The 17861-nt window shown below is 35.0% G+C and overlaps 1 protein-coding gene across 1 annotated transcript in view; it reads right to left on the bottom strand.

The window, feature by feature from the left end:
- BTBD9 (BTB domain containing 9) overlaps positions 1-17861 on the bottom strand; it is a 102121-nt gene that overhangs the window by 73168 nt on the left and 11092 nt on the right. Inside the window, exon 6 of the mRNA XM_062490335.1 lies at positions 15008-15127. Within this exon, the coding sequence (XP_062346319.1) occupies positions 15008-15127 (120 nt within the window). The remainder of the gene's footprint in view (positions 1-15007; positions 15128-17861) is intronic.

A 17861-nucleotide genomic window follows, 5' to 3' on the forward strand; every position in this document is an offset into this window, starting at 1 on the left:
TGATCCATTTTACCTTAAATTAACACAGTATCTACAAGCTGTTGTGTCACAGCTGACCATAGCATTCACCTAGCTGTCCAAATTTTTTAAAGTAGCTTCCCAGTTCAGTACAGGAAGATGCTGCCAGAATAAAACCAGCTGATTCCAGTGAGGAATTAAGGCCTTTCCCACAGCAAGTATGAAACTTTTACTACTTATTCTTCCCTCCCTTCTTCCTGCAATAGGACCCAAGCCTCAGTTTTACTTAGATTATAATGATGAGCTCTGGTTGTCTATCACATCTGTTTACAGGTAAGGAATTAAGCCATGCTGGGTGAACTAAAAACAAAGGAAAGGCACAAATGTGAGATAGCTTTAAACTGTTACTATCTGGCACTACCTCAGCAGAGAATTAAGACCATCAAAAACACAGAAGAAAAGAGATTTATATAAGAAAATATAGAAACTTTATTAGGAACAGCAGAGAAAAGAGCAGCTCAGCAAAACAAAGGCTCAGCCTGCTCCAGGGACTGATTAGATCAGCAGTTTTACTGACTGGCCTGCAGAGAGTCACTAGGGTACTGTGCTATGGGTGAAGAGCATATTCATGTTTAATCCAAGAGTGTGTTTTCCTACTTAGTTACTGTGCATATGAACAAGAACTATTCTTCATTCACAAACTAGGTATCATCCTGCTTTAAAGCATCCACAGCCAGTGGAAGATAGCTAATGATGCAAAAAATCTGATGACTTTCTGTATCTCCTACCACTGTAAAGTAAGGGAATAAAACAAAGGAAGTTTCAAGCTTGATTCTTGGATCTCCTGCCTACATCCAATTTAGCTAATTGTTTTTCTTTCCGTAAGAGGCTGGCAGAGTTTCCCACACACTTTGGAATCCCAACTTCCAGTTTAAGCATATGAGGTTAAGCAGAGCCCCAGATGTTTTACCCTTCAAGAGAAAGTGAGAGTCAACATCAAAAATCCCTGCCTCAGTGCTAACCTTGAGCTCAGGGCAGAGGCAGGAACCATTCCAACAAGGCCGTCTGAAGGAAGATGAAGCAGTGACAGCACAGGATATGGCAGCTGTGTGTTAGTCACTATGCCAAGAAACCAGCTGTCTTAACACCTGATTTTTCAAACCAGAATAAACTGCTTACAATTTAGGCCTTGCCTGGAAAATAATTTAAAGAATTAAATAAGGAATTAACAGGTTTTTTACCTATAAGGATCTCCAAAGCAACAGAGGAGGAATATGAGCATCAAGACATTGTTAATGTGCAAGTGAACTGCTGTATTTAACTTGCTCAAAAGAAAGTGGTGTAAAGAGGAAAGCAGAGTCAAAAAGAAATGCATCTTCTAGCATGCCAGAGAACAAGCACTTGTTGCATTTGTTCTTTTGGAAATTGTCAGAAATTGTATTCTAGAAAATAGGGCACAAAAATTACTCCAGTAAGCCTGGAATAAAGTATTCTTCATTAAAGCTCTAACGTTACAGTACTATGAATGAGAATTTTTCTAACACTGAAGTGTGGCCATAATTCTACAAAGAATAAAATTTTCAACATTATTTTTAAGGCTTGTACCTCCAAGCCATGTGGAAAGTACAGGTGTATTTCAGAATACCTGGATAAGAAGTCTCCATTTTTGTTCTCCATATTGGTGTTTACTACTTTATTTTATACTCATTGTATCTTCCAGATCTAATAACTCTGAAGTAGAATGTTGAAAATATTTGCCTGTAATTAATATGGAATAAGTTCACTCAAAAGCACCACATATGAACACCTAAAAACATTCTGCACAAGAAAACAAGCTACAAAAAAATCTAACTCTTCCCCTTGAGTAATGCTAATTTGTATATATACACCTCTTTCTTTGCAAGTTGTGCATCATTAAGATGAGACACATCAGTCTACTCCATCTTAGTGGAACTTTTGCTTACTCAATATAAGAGGATTTTAGCCAATTTTCATGAAACTACTGTATTAACTGGGCTAGATCTTATAACTAAGAACTGACATATTAGTAAATGACTCTATTGACACCTAAGTCAAGATTAACTACAAGGTCAATATGAAAGTTCTCCTTAAAAGACTAGGAGGGTAGAAAAGCTCCATAGTACTGTGAAGACACTTCTAGCCAATATCTGAAGCAGCAATGATGGATTCTGAAAGCCAGAAGTCTGAAGGAGAAGGAGCAAACTGCTGAAGGAAGCAAACCAAAACACATTCAGAGGACCCCAGAAACAACTCCTCTCCTTTAAAAAGGCCACTAGAAATAGGAAAAAAAATGCAGAGATTACTAAAAAGCTCAGTCCCTTTCCATCAGCATGATCCTATGTACCTCACCTCTCCATTCATTGTTTATGACTCCACTGGTGACCTCTGTTTTCTTTTAAGTACTATAACTACTTCAAGTAATTTCCACGGTAACTGCACACAGTTTCTAATTTTAATAGCTAAACCAAATTTTTACCTGAGTGAAATAATACATATTCTAGCTCTTTATGCAGACATAATTCACTAGAAGCTAAAATGAAGAAAGATATTCAAGTGCAGTTATGCCTGAAAAAGAAAAGAAGGTAATTTTCCAGTTTTACAGCTGCTTTCAGAATTCTGCCTGAAGGATTACACTCAGCAGTTACTCAGAAGCAAAATATTACTTCTATTCCATAGATTTTGAACATGAACTATTAAATCTCTTAGATCAATAGACATTCTGCCCACCTGCACTTAAGAAATTGATATAATGACTATAACATTTTCATACTGAAACATTTCCATTTTAGGTAAAGGATTAGAGAACAAATATATTCAACTTTCAAAATTGCATCACAGCAGTTGCATACAATATAAGTCATAAAGCTATATAATAAAGATTAGATTATGAATTTCATCAAAATGGCAATTTTAAATAATGTACCACTGAGCTTACCTTAAAATAAAATGGGATACTAGATGCTCTTCAGTGCCTAGATACCTCTTTCCCCCCTGCAATTTTTTTACAATATAGCTACTAAATAAATTTGATAGTTTGTTTTTGAACAGCTCTAACACTGGTCATTAACAGTACAAAATGAGAAAAAGTGTCAAGTAAGGTCAGAGCAGATAGAGAAGATATATTTAGAAATCAGTTCATTAAAAAAAAAAAAAATTGAGTCTTCCAAAAACTCAAGAGGTTGCTCAAGAACAGTACTTTAAACAGGCTGTCCAGCAAAGTGAGTGAGTTATCATCCCTGAAGTTACTTAAAAGACATGTGTGGATGTGGACTTGGCAGTACTGAGTTAACAGTTGGACACCACCTAAGAGGTCTTTTTCAACCTAAATGATTCTGTGATTCTACTTCCTCTTACATGCCACACCTTCCATAAAAAATGTATCATAGAACCATCCCAAAACACACATCACATTTTTAACTGAGGCACTGTATTTGACAACGTTAATACAGAAAATGGGCCAATCTGGGCAGACAGTTTGCAATCCATGCATTGCATTATGCAATTTTTCTTAGCCTATGATTTGGAGGATTCCTCAGCAATAACTTTTGAAAGAAATCTGCACTAAATGAGCTTAGAGGACAGAATAAAATGTTCCATCAACGCTCCAGTTGCTAAATGCCTTTTTAGATTAATTTTAGATGCAACATCATACTGTATCTAACACACATCTTTTGAGAATTCCACTTAGAAATGGTTCCTTCATTCAATGAGCACAAGAATTTTGTTAAAATGTTGCGGAAACAAAGTATTTTAAATATGCTGGTGATCTCAAGCATTATTGTATTTACTTCCAGATACCTATGGGGTAAACCACTCAGGTGCCAGATGAGATGTTATGGGGCCAACACATGCCCACATGCCAGAGGATGGTAAAGAGCCTTGACCTACATACCTAGAAATCAGGTGACTCATAGATGGTGCAGACAAGGCATAGGTAAGTACAAAGTTTTCATAATACAAGGAATAAAAAAGGATTAGGGAGTCTGAAAAAATAAATTTTCTAGCAGTGAACAGTAGCTTCTGTTAAAAAGATGGATTACACTCTCTTCTGTGCAAATTACCTGTGAGCACAGTGAACCCCTTTTACTTTACTATAATTCAATACTCGTGAACATGTCTGACAACTGTTGATGATACAAGGAACATTTTCTTACTACTAATCTGCATTATGTCAATCCACACCAAGAGGATAAAATACATTTATAGTCTTCAGTTTCACCCAAGAGTGAACTATTTCAATTTCATTCATTTTCACTCCAAAGAAATAATATAGATTTGCTATATTGAAACAATTGTTTCCCTTTCATTTACACACTTATCTATGAAGGTAAGATGAAATATGACCCAGGAAGTCATCTCTCTTTACAGCTGTTACATATGTTTTATAATTTACTACATTCTGGAATCATCAGCAATAAAGTCTTCTAGCCCTTCATCCTATTTTGATCTACTGAAGTTTTAAAATCAGTTTTCATCTAAATATACATTAAATTATTCCCTTAAAAAAAAAGATTAAATAGTACCTGAATGGGAAGAGTGTCTATGCATATATATATATATATACACACAGTGTTTTACAAAGATTTATTTTTCCTAGCTATTAAGTAAAAATCAAGAATTCTCTTGTAAAAAAACAAAGCAAAAATAACACCAAATAAAAAATTAACATCATAAACAATACTGGAAAAAAATGTAAATTGTCCTGCTGCAATACTACAATAAAAAGAAGAACTCTAAAATGCCAAGTTCGATAGAAAATAGAAGAAAACCTTACAGATAAAAGATTTAGTAATATGCACTGAGGGAACACAACTGCTATACGAAAACACCCTAAGGCACAGTTAAGATTGATTGTATGCCTCAATACTACATACTTATAATTTACTTTTAAATTTTTCAAATATCCAAGTATGTGACACTTAAACCTATAATTTCTAGTCTAAAAAGCTTGTTATACATTACTCTTTTCAGCTATTGCTTTCTTAACTGAAGTTATTTTTAAACTCTATTATCTGAATTTTGGTGGTATAAAAAGAGCAGGGGTGCCACATCAGTTAATGGGAAAATGAACACAATCTTAGATCACAAGGGAAATTGGTATAAAATACTCCACTACAAACCCTATACATCTGAAGAATCAAGTAGCTTCAAAGTAAACTGCAAAACAACTGAAAAAATTCCTCTTTCAAGTCTTCATAGGAAGACGTGAAAGAAAAAAAGTATTTTAACTTCAGACTCAGTAATTTTTAAGATTACAGTTCTAGTCATGAACTTAAAAAATTAATGGATTTTTTCCTCATCCCCAAAATAGATAAAACTTAAGAAAATTCCCTGAATAGGCTTAGAGCAAACATTTTGGAGAAAATAAACAAACAAACTAATCTCAAAAAAGAAACCAAACCAACTAACCAATCCAGCAGAAAACCCCATGTCTCTCCATTTGATTTTAGCTTCTAAAGTATATAAGGGAATTAATCTTTGCAAACCATGCATCATACTGAAAGGAATACTACTAAATCTTACTTTAAAAAATTGAACCAAACTGGAATTCTCATGTGACTCACACAGTTACTTACATAACTATATGAAAAGCCAAAAGAGTTTTCATTTGCAAAGTACTGTCAATATCAAGAACAGAAGTAGTGAAATCTCTAATCTTGTTTTTAAGTAGCCTGGAAGCTAAAACCTAAGTTTTAGTGCAGTCTCCAAGTCTACAGATGAAAGTAAACTTTTTTGGCTAGTCAAATGGCAGGGGGGAATCACTGAAATACTGCACATCATTGGGAAGGGTGCTGACAACAAAACAGTTCTGTCAGTCTGTTACAGCGTGCCGAACCCAAATCGCAAATGCTCACATACAGTTACAGTCTCCACACCTCAAGGAGCGTGTACTAGAGTCACAGAACGTACAGCCAACATCATCTAAAATCACAAACACAACTGAATGGATGGAACCAAAAAGTAATGGTTGAAGGGTCTACACTTGACATTCACAAAGGCTTAGTAAGAGTCAACCAAGTGAATGCAGTGTTTTCACTCACCAGATCCCACAATATTGGAATTAGAAGAAACAAAGTAGCAAAAGAATTGTCTAAACAGATAAAACTACTTTTTTAATGCAGTAGTTAATGAGCTCTCGGACCTGCAAGCAGTTGACAGCACTAAGGTCCCCAGTCAGAGAGGAACCTCAGATATATGAACAGCCAAGCTATCTAAGAATATGTATTATCAGACTCAGGGGCATATGAGGATGGAAAAGAAGGATGTGCTCACAGCCCCTCCCTGACCAGCACCTCCTGCTCTCGAGGTCAGACTGGACACATGGCAAGGTGCCCACTGACCTCACTCAACAGGGCACTTACACTGTTAATGAAAATGCAGCTTGATTAGCCAACTTTGCAATTTGTCTTTAACAGAGACAGGGTAATTAAATCGAACAGAATATAGATTTAGAAATCAATATTTAATACACCTTCCATCACAGCTGTTATTCCCCAATACAAATGAGAAAGACAATGGTAGAAAGAAAAGTCATGAAACTACTACTTTATTGATCACTAAAGATGTTACTTGCAGTATCTAAAACTTCCAAGACCTTTATTACATTTGCCGTGAAGTATAGTAAAATTTGTCCCAATCTTACAAATGAAAAACAAACTTGAAAGCATAAAGCCCTTAAAGTTACTTTCCGGTAAAATTCAAAACCCAAATGCAGAATCTGGCATTTCAGAAAAACCATTTCTTCTTTCCTTTGGGAGACATTATAAATAGTAACTGCTTCCCATACAATAGCAACCTAAAAATCATAAATCCCACATGGTTTTCCTATCATTGACCCTACCATAAAAAAAATAAATCTATCTTACAACATTTTTCACTTGCGGAGTTTTTCCCAAAAATTGTATTTTTTCTGAGTAATAGATATTTCCTCCACTGTTTTCTTTCCTTCATTCACTAATTTCCGTCAGTTGAAGAGATTTATACACGCATTCATGTCCTATTTTCTACAAATTTGATTCTCTGTAGCACATAATTTGCTCAGTTTGATTCTTCATTTTCAACTGTTTGTATACTATCTTCTTTCATATTAGAGAGTGAATATTCCTTTTAAAAACTATTTAAAGCTGCATGAAATAGAACCATAAGCCCCATCCTCCCAATAGAAACTGAGATGAGAAAGAATAAATACAAGCCAAACCCAAGTATCTTAGCTTCAAGATGAGTTTCATTAGCTTCTTTTGAAGAGAAAAAAGACACTGAAAAGTAATTTACTTTAGGGCTTTTCCACTCATACATTTACCTTTCTGCTACACAGAAGATAACTTGAGGTTTGTGAACAAACAATCAAGTTTAATTACTGACAAATTGGCTTTAGTGTAAAATTTTTATCATCCAAATTATTTCACAGCTAAGATTGGACTAATGTTGGTTAGCAGATGGCATTATAAATGCAAGTTCACAGAAGTGCATTGCTTGGTTCACGTAAACAAGCTGAATATTTATAATGCGCAGTTTTAAGTGTGGTACAGTGTTTCAGGTACACATGGGCAAATCATGTCCATTATCTGCTAAGAAATGGGAATGCAGAGAAATACTTTACACAATGGCATCCAACAACTTCAACAGATGGCCACCAGGGATCAACAAACTAAAATAAACCAGAATTCTTACAAATCTGCCAAAACATTATTTCCTTTTTGAAAAACCTGTCTTTGTAAATAAGTATGGGAAGTTTTCACAGTTAATTCTAGCCCTGGGAGTTCAACAGAAAACACAGAAGAGAGTTTAAAGAAAAGTGGTCAAGATGTCTTTTAAACACACTCTTATTATGTAACATTAACTTGAAAATACAGCTTGCTGTAGAATTATCATCAATCATTTGATAATTCAGCATTTAGGTATATCTTCTTGTATCATTGTCAAGATGAACAATTACTGATAATTTTCACCTACATCAGATCTCATTTATGAGGTGAAACACTGAAAACAGACCTCAAGACAATTTAAAGTTTAAGAAACTCAAAATGAATATCTCAAAATTCAGACTAAAGAAATTCCAACCTTACTGCAAAAAACCTACTTATTATTATGTCAAACATGAGAAATATGTAATCTAGGTCTCTTAGAAAGTTAATAGTTTCTTCCAAACCATAAAGTAAAGATAAAATAATTATACTTTTTTTTATAATTCATGCCCAACAAACTGGATTGGCAGACTCTCCCTATTTCTTGGGTATTTCTATACAAGGTATATTGACACTCTACGTACACTTTTTCAGACAAATACTCATTTTCAGATGATAAGTTGTCTGGCAGGTTGTCATCAACAGCTTAAATGCACACTAGCTTTTTTGATTTTCCTCAAATCTGAGTTGCGCTCTTTAGGTTAGGATAATTGAAATTGCTATGACAGACAGGAGAACGTATCTGAAAAGAAAAAAAAACTGCTTTGATAAAGCTCTTGATGAAAAATCTTATTGATTATTCCTGTAGAGAAATGAGCTATTGTACTACTAGGAGCTCATTTGGAGCTGAATTTAGAAGCATAAGCTTAAGATCAGAAGTATACATAACCTGAAATGAAGAAAAAGATCTTTTAAATCAATAAACACTCCAACCCAGATGAGGCAATAGCTTTCTTGATCCTGTGTAGATGATCTATATTGTTTGAAAAATCTCTGACTATTACCTTTTCTTAGGAGCAGAAAAAACAGAATGAAAACCTACTAGAAGAGAAAAAAGGATGTTTAAACACTGACAGACAGAAAACTAAGCAGCAGCTCTTCATTAAAATGGAGCCTACAGAAAAGCATCTCCTCCTATTTCACAGTTAAAAGGCAAAGTATTGGAAACATGCCAATAAAGACTCCTAAATATGATCACATCGTAAAAGAAATAACAATGAGCTCTACTCTGCACCCCCAAAAAAACAACAAGAAAAAAAAAAAAACAAAAAAAAACTGCCTGCAATGAAAATTTATTTTTGAAAATAATGTCAGTTAAAAGCCTCAAAGGTCTGGAGTAACACTTCCAAAACTGCTTTTATTATTTATTACTATGCTTCAGTAACAAAAATCAAGATAATTTTTACTTATTTCTGGACATTACATTACTAGTGTATTACTTATAGTATTAGATTCAGGAAAATATTTTAAAATTTCAGTTACCCCGAAATAAAGGAAAGCTAATTTGAATTATGCAGCAAGGTTGGGATTTCTTTCTACACTCACAAACATCAGAATATCTGCACAAATAGAAGCAAAGTATTTACACCAAAGTCAATGCTTCCCAAAGAACAGTACAAACATAATAACTAATCCACATGTTGCCTGTGCAACTATTTGTAGTTCTCAGATGCAGACTAAGGTAAAGATGGTTTCAGTTACCCAAATTTAATAATTCCATTTGCAGGAAGTCCTTTTATAAGGATGCTAAGGACTTACTAATGAAAAAAATATTTTTGAGACTGACAGAAGGCCTTGTTGAGCTCTAGTCAGCAACTCTATGTTTTCTAGTTAGGTCAGTGATGCAGTAGTGCTTCCTTTTAAGTTAAAACAATATTCAAAAGCTTCTCTTGGATGTCTCCACACATTTTCTGAACACCACCATTCCCTACTGGGAAACAGGAAAGAATGCATAAAAAACACTCCCAGCACTAAATTAGATCTGCAGACCCTGCTTTCCCCTCAATTTATTTCAAGTATGTGGGACAATGCTTCAACTGCATTTTCCTTCAAGAGTTGATTCCTCATTTGTTTCAACATCTTCTTAAATCAAACCGTATTTGGAATGTCTTTTGGCAAGTTACTGTCCACTAAGATTCCACCAAGCTCAGAAAAACTGCAAAATGGCTATCCATAAGAGATAATGTTACCAGAGACCTACTGGTAAGGCTGAAAGTGAGGCATTGCTGCTTAATCAGTAGCTAATTTCAATAACTCCCCTGGAGACAAAGAAAAATAAAATTACTGCAGCACCACGAGTAGAAAACACAGTTATTTGAGGCTGCCTGATTAAGACCAGAATTAAAGAAAAATGTTTCGTCTAGCCTAAACTTGAAAATCACAGCTCCTCGCATATCACTACATGCAAAATAATTATGCACAACTACTAACATTTGAGTTTAGAACTGCCTTAGCACTGAAAAATTTACTCTTCTTGCATTTTTTCAATGTTCAGGAGACACGGTCTACAATTTAATTTGTCTTCACTCAGGCAGAGGATTACAAATGGTGTAATCATTAGCAGCAAAAACTGTTGAAGCGCTAAACAAAAAATCCACCCAGTATCACCAATGCTTAATAAAAGGAAAGGCAAGTAATTTTCTCTGCACCGATAAATGCATTTAAAACACAAATACATCTTTTAAGGGAGACACGGAGCCCTTATATCACTATTAATTCAATACATTTCAGCTTAAAGCAGACTTAAAAACAGGAAAAAGAATATGCTTAAATAATTTCCCACATTTACAGCATGATTCTACAGGCATCTACCAGTTCTCTTAATAGAAACATACTTCAGGACCAAATGTTTCTGCAGTAATAATTAATATTTCCTTTTGAGAAATCACATTAATATAATCACAAAAAGAGCTAAGACAAGAATAATAGCAAATACAGACAAAAACTGATCTCTTTACCCTTTCAATATATTTTTGAATGTTGGTATTACTGACAAAATAGCATTGATTTCAAACTATAAATTTGTCTGGTCAGGGAAATACTTCCCCAGCCAAAATACAGAATCATCCAGTGTCAGACTAAAGATGGAAAATGAATCGAAGGTTTCCTTTGGATTTTATGTATTAACTCTGCCCTTGTTCCCTCTAGACCATAAACAGCAAACCAGAATGATTTTGAAAATCTGGGAAGTTTAATACACAAAAACAGCACACAGTAGGAATAACACTTTCATCAAAGGAGTGTAAACAGAAAGAAATTAGGTCTTTTAAACTTTTATTGGAGTGACACCTTGTGGCTACATTTGCCTTATTATTAAAAACCTCAAAATTTTTTGTTTTCTTGTAATTCTTTTAATGCAGGTCCTTCAAACATTGTGGTCAAGGATGAAGTAAAAAGATGAAGTCACAAAACAAAAATAAAAGGATGAAAAAAGTGAGAAGGATAAATCAGACAACAGCATTACCTGCTCAAAGACCTTTAGCGGTTTTAACATTCACTGCTACAAGAGGAAGATGGAATAACTAAGAACCTGACACTTGTTCCTAACTTCCACAGGAAGCTGATCACATGAACATTTTCTGTGTCCTGTCTTCCCTCTAGAGAGTTTTCAGGTCTACATGAAAGTTGATATAAAAGTGTAAACAAAGAAAACAGGACCAAAAGAAATTCTAAAAAAATGCACTACCATATCAAAAAAGGGGGTAAAAACCACCCTGCAATCACACTCTCTTACTTGCTTTTTCTGCATAGTATATGACTGTTAAATTTTCAAAGATGGTAGAATAAACTATTTTAAAAGCATTTAAAGCAAAAATTAAAAGTCTAAAACAATTATGTCAATAAATTCCCCATATGTTATACTCAATATTTTCTTTTACTAAAACCCCTCTAAGTACAGCAACACTCTCCTACTTGTTAAACAGAGCTTTGGCACTGAACAAGCAATCTTCTCTGTACAAGTTAGCTTATCTAAATCAGGAATTATATTCTACAAATAACAAATCATCTGATATGTATAAGAAAACAAACAATCTTATCTTCTTTTCATTCTAGAATTTCAGTCTTTGGTTACTTCCCTTCCATTTTCTTCACCTATTAATCTAAGAGAAGTTATGGCTGGCAAAAGTTATTCTGAACCTATTAAGACAGACGGAGCACATAAGTAACAGGAAGAAGCAAAGAATGTAAATAATCTTATCACATTACTTGACTTTCCCTAATCAGTTGGGATGGTTTGATATGTGCTCTGCCAAATACATATTATCTTTCATGGGAATGCCCCTAACTCCAACACTACTGTGATTATTCCAAACCACTCCATGCATCAAAAAAGATCAAATCATAATAATAACTGACACACATAACAAATTACTCATTTAGGAGGCTGAATTGGTCTTAATTGACTGTGATATAAGTTACTCATTTTATTTAACAACTAACAGCAAGAAGGTTGCATTTTTTCATCCTGCTTGTGTGAAAAAGGCATTGATTGTAGAATTGAACATGGATAGATTTGCTTAAGAGGAAAGTAACAGGTTTTCAAAAAGACAAACAAAAACCCCAACCTGTATACATGTAAATAAAGCATACACTCCATTAATATTTATGCCTGTGGAAATGTTTGAACAGCTTCTTAAAACTTAGATGAACATATCAGTTCAGACTTTGACAGCTCCCACCTTTTACAATTAATATTTATGTAAAAGGTAACCCAAAAAGGCAACTAACCTTGCCTAATATTGCAGGGCTCATATCCTGTTCATAATCTGTGTTTGAACAATGGCTCTACTGTATCAGACAACTGGCTGTCCTTCAACAACCTGTACAGAATCTGGCATGTTCTACTCCTCACTTTGGAAAAGGGCACACAAATGAAAAAAACCCAGCCAATAATTCTACTCTTCAATTCTTTGTTGCACCTCAAAATAGCATCTTACACAGCGACCCCAATAAATCACTTTGAGCTAAAATCACTTTTTTTAAATTAAAAAATTACCAAACTACCACCTATCTGAAGCCCTACCTGTTAAGGCGTTCAGTCCGTGATTATCTACAAAAAATGCATTCAAACAGTAAGACAAAAAGAGTAAAATGCCAAAACTAACGGCAAGAAGACAAAACATAACATGATGCTTCCAATCCTCTGTACTGTTGTCCATTAGCAAGAAAATTTTGGCACTGGGACTTGTGACACTAAAACAAGACTACACAACAGAAACAGCATTGAGAAAAACAGGGCATATGAAATGCTTAAAACATACCTGTCCCTGGATAAGCATGTAAAACATGACTGTGAAACAGAGTATCAAATATTAAAAGAATACATTCTGACAACCTCACATTAGCTGGTATTTTAAATCTCTGCTCACAAGACTGGAGAACACCTCTTTTTTCAGGTGACAAGAAAATGGTTCGTATATGAGGATTTCTGTTTTGTGTATGTTAGTATTCTAGAAATAACTAATTTAATTCATTCAAGTAAACAGAACTACTTTAAATACATTATCACGAAACACTGAAATTGGAGACAAAGCAAAAGTTTAGTAGTCCTTGCTTACTTCTTTCTGAAAGGAATATAGATTAAAAGACAGATAAATAAGTCTCTAATACTAATATTTATGTGTACATAACCTTCACTGCTCAAAGCCTCTCTCCTGGAGGGAATTTGATGAAAATTCCTGATCAAACAAGAGCCAAGCTTAAAGTAATACCTAACTATTTATATTAATACAATTAAATACAAGGTTCTTAATGTGGAACTCTTTAAAAATTTGTCAGCAATTTTACATCTCTAATTACATTTTAAATAGTCTCTTCTTCCTAGAGACAGGGGAAAAATACTTAAAAGAACAGTAAATTATAGCCATTTTTGTCTAGCAAATGCATTCATACTATAACATAGGCTTCAGTTCACTGATGTAAATAAAGATTACAGAATAACCTTATCTACACTGTCTTTAATTATTATGGTGACTCAGCTGAGAACTAATATTTTGCCTTAAGGTTACTGCTCCTTAACAATAAGTGCTCATAAACTTATGCTGCTACATCACTTTCTCTTTAGCTCTTCCACTTGCTCTTCAAATAACCTGCATCTCCAAGAAATTCCCTACTGTTTTGTGGATATGATAATGAGGAACAGATATTTATAGAAAAGAACAGGATTTTTTTTGGGGAAAAAGAAAGCACTTCTCTCCATGGGGATTCCAAGAGTTGCTGTGCCAATTAAAAAGTTTACAGAATAATTATTACAATACAGGTCATTTCCTCTCAGGGACTATGACCCAAAACCTAATGATTACAGCATCTTTGGTATGTACAGGTTGTATCCTCCCATACCACTAAAACTCATCTAGTAATTTTCACAGAATGGCAGATGTGGAAGGGACCCACAAGGACCATCAAAGTCCCTGTCCTGGCCCGGCACAGCACCATCCCCAAGAGTAACACCCTGTGCCCAAGAGCAATGTCCAAATGCCTCTTGAACTCTGTCAGGCTGCTGCTGTGACCACTTCCCTGGGGAGCCTGTTCCAGTGCCCAACCATTCTCTGGGTGGAAGAACCTTTTCCTTACATCCACCCTAACCCTCCCCTGACACAACTTCAGGCCATTCCCTCATTTCCTGTCACTGGCCACCACAGAGCAGAGATCAGTGCCTGCCCCTCCTCATCTCCTCACAATGAAGGTGTAACAGCAGTGAGATCTCCTCTCATTCTCCTTTTCTCCAGGCTGAACAGACCAAGTGACCTTGGCTGCTCCCCATATGGCTTCTCCTCAAGGCCCTTCACCATTGTCATTGCCCTCCTTTGGACCCTGGCTAATAGCTTAATATCCTTCTTATATTGTGGCACCCAAAACTGGACATCAGAGTCATTCATCAAAGTTCTTTAGTCCTAACTTTCCCCTTTCTCCCTTTCACAACTGTTTAAAACAGTGCAACAGCAGAAAATACGTAATACATAAAAATACATTTTCAAGTTCTACAGTAAGTATGTAAGTGCATTATAAACATTTAGGCAGGGATGATGTTTACTACTGAGCAAAAAAAACCCTGCATCAGCTGCAAAAAAGGTGGGTGTGACTTAAGGAAAAAAAAAGTCTATAGATATGGAAAAAACAGTTTTTGAACCAGACACCACCTGCATTGTATCAACTACATTAATATTAGAAAATAATAACAATTATAGAACTGCATAAACTAAGATGCACTATTTTTTTAGTGTAGCTGATAAAAGTTGAGATATGTTTTCAGAAATACATAATGAAGTAGCAAAATCCAGCAACTTATTCTGGTGCCTACATTCTTTAATGCCAGACACTGTGTATTACACTGATGAACTAACCTGCAGACACGGGCAGGAAAATACAGGTTCTGCCAGGACCGACAGAGGTATTTTGAGTGATCAATAACCCGAATCCAGTCCAGCTCATCCATGGACACCTCAATGTAGTAGGAATAAGACCTATGGATTGCCAAAAAACACTGGTTAGAATACAAGTCAACAAATTTTAGGTATTAAATTTCACACCATCTTCTGGATTTTCAGATTTTGTGTTGAAAAAAAAACTGTTTGCTCTTACCCAGATCCCTATTTTCTAAGCAGCTTTGAAAATAAACTCTCACAGTTAAGATGTATTTTCAGAATGATTTAAAACATCCACACACTCAATCTACAGTCATTAGATGAGACTACTATATCTCAAAATATGGAATTAAATTGAGACTTTTGACTCTGTCATAAAAGTTATCATTTATATTCCTTCCTTGTGGAATAAAACTAAACCACCAGTGATACAGTACTATTTCTACTGCCAAATCAATAAAGAAAAAATGAAAAACAGCTACTAGATCAAAAATGCAAATTCAAACTCCTCACTCAAAAAAAGCAAATTTACTTTATGACCATTTTCACTGATGTTGTTCTACACTTCTGACCCTTTGAGTTCTTTGTGATACATCTTTGAGCCTGTCATTACTTCCTTACACAAATTACCTCATGTAAAATAAAAAAGCCACTAACAGGCTTCTGTGTCTTCCTCTTACCAGTTAGGTTTACCTTATACTTTGCTGTTAAAAGAAAGCAAACCCAAACTAGAACTTGTAAGTCACAGCTAATTCCCTATTATATCCATGACTGTAATGCTTAAAATAAAGTAGAAATTTCACTTGTGGAACTGTAGATGTTTGAGTATTTTCTTTCTCCTAAGGCACTAGTCTGCAACATTCACAGGCATCTCAACAGCACCATGTCAGCATTTAACATCTTCTCACACTGATTTCTAAAGAGGAGTTGCTCCTAAAGTGTTCTGCACAGGCATTTCTTATTAAACATTAATGCCATTGTTAATGTTTCCAATTTTCCTGAGGACTTAAATGAGTATGCACTTAAAGTGATCTTGTTTAAAAATCCTTAAAATGTTAGATGGCTGTGAATACCTTGGAAAAGTAAGGCTGAGTTGTTAAATGTCAATTGCATAACCAGCTTTCCCATTCACACCTATCAGCTGTGTAATATTCACAACCCACATAAATATGATGTATTTTAGCAACATTACTATTCTAACATGTGTGTACTTGATCAAACTAGGCCCCAAAGTTTTAGAGTTTGAGCAGTTTGTATACTAAAGTTACTGATAGTCCTGTGCCTTAAGAGTTTAGAAGTTCTCACAACCTCACTGTTAACTAACATATATTTGTAACCAATACACAACAAGCTGCTTGTTGGTTTCTGAAGATAGCAAACACAGAAATATTACCTCAAAATTGCAGTTTCATTATCATACACGACAGTATGCCTTTAAGTTTTTTTAAGGCTGGATAGCATCTTATTTGAAGAGGCAGTTTGGATGGCTACTCACCTTTTACAGCTAAGATTCAAACTGTTAACACCTCTGAACTAGAGGTGCAAAACACCTGTTACTTTCCATTTGGTTCTGTTAAGAATATCCAATAGACCAGAGCTTCATACAGACAGTCAAAATGAAGAGAGTAGTTAAAAAAATTGTTCAACAAGAAGCAATCATGCGGTACAGATTAGTACATGTCTGTACAGGTGTTAAAATACGCCTTTAGAAGACATTATTCATGTATCCCATGAGAAAGATGCAGTTTAGTGGCCAGCAATTGTTAGACAAAGACTATAGAAAGGAAAAGATTTCTACAAAAAGCAAGGACAATCACAGAGCAAGTTCCTTAAGATCTTGGATGGCAAATTTCTGCACACCTCTCTGGCCAAACTCTTCCCAAGTTCAATTATCCTGCTGTAAGTTGTTTTCCTAATATTTAATATAAATTTATCTTCTTGCCTGTGTCCACTGCTCTTTGCACTCTCAGCACACAGCTGCAAGAGAATTCTGTCCCTGGAGAAAATAAATATTCTTTGTATTTTTCCTCTGAATAGGTGAGAACAACAAATTCTCCTTTCTAAGCCTGCTCATCTTAAAACAGTAGGTTCTCATGTGCTCAAGCCTTTGCCATCTTGGTGTCCTGCTAAACTCACTCCAGAAAATCAGTATCTTATACTGAGGAGCCCACAAACAGACAAAGTACTCCAAATGCCTCCACTTCCATTTATCTTAGACAGCTGAGTTACTGGAGGGAAAAAAGCTTGACAATTCATAGAACAGAGAATCACAGAATATGCTGAATTACAAGGGAACCCCTAGGATGATCAAAATCCAACTCCTGGCCTTGCACAGGATATAAAGATCTAATTCCACTACTGTACCTGTTGGGAAGCAAAAGGAAGCCCAATAGCAAACTTTCCACAGAAATCAGGTTGACTTAAAAACAAAAAAATAAAAATCAGCATGACATAGAAACTACATCTTAAACTGTTGAGCCCTCAGTATCTTATGAAGACAAAAATCTCTACAGATTCACCCTGACAGATATTCTGCCAGCAATAACAATTTGTTCTTCAAATTTCAGATGAAGCACACAGGACACCAAGCAATAGATAACTTTATCAGAAGTTGTCTCAAGAAGAACATTTTTGACCTGAGTTTAACCAGCTACAAATTTATGCCCTGCAGATGAGGGGCATTTTACCAATTATAGAAGTTCTCTAAAAATTGCTAGAGAACTCATTATTAATACATCTCTAATACTGTTTCAGATTTTATAAAGTTAGTTGATAATTGGTTAATAAATTTGGTTGATCTTCTGGCACAATTAGTATAATATTATATAAAGCA

The sequence above is a fragment of the Cinclus cinclus genome, chromosome 3 (assembly GCF_963662255.1).
Source record: "Cinclus cinclus chromosome 3, bCinCin1.1, whole genome shotgun sequence".
Classification (NCBI taxonomy): Eukaryota; Metazoa; Chordata; class Aves; order Passeriformes; family Cinclidae; genus Cinclus; species Cinclus cinclus.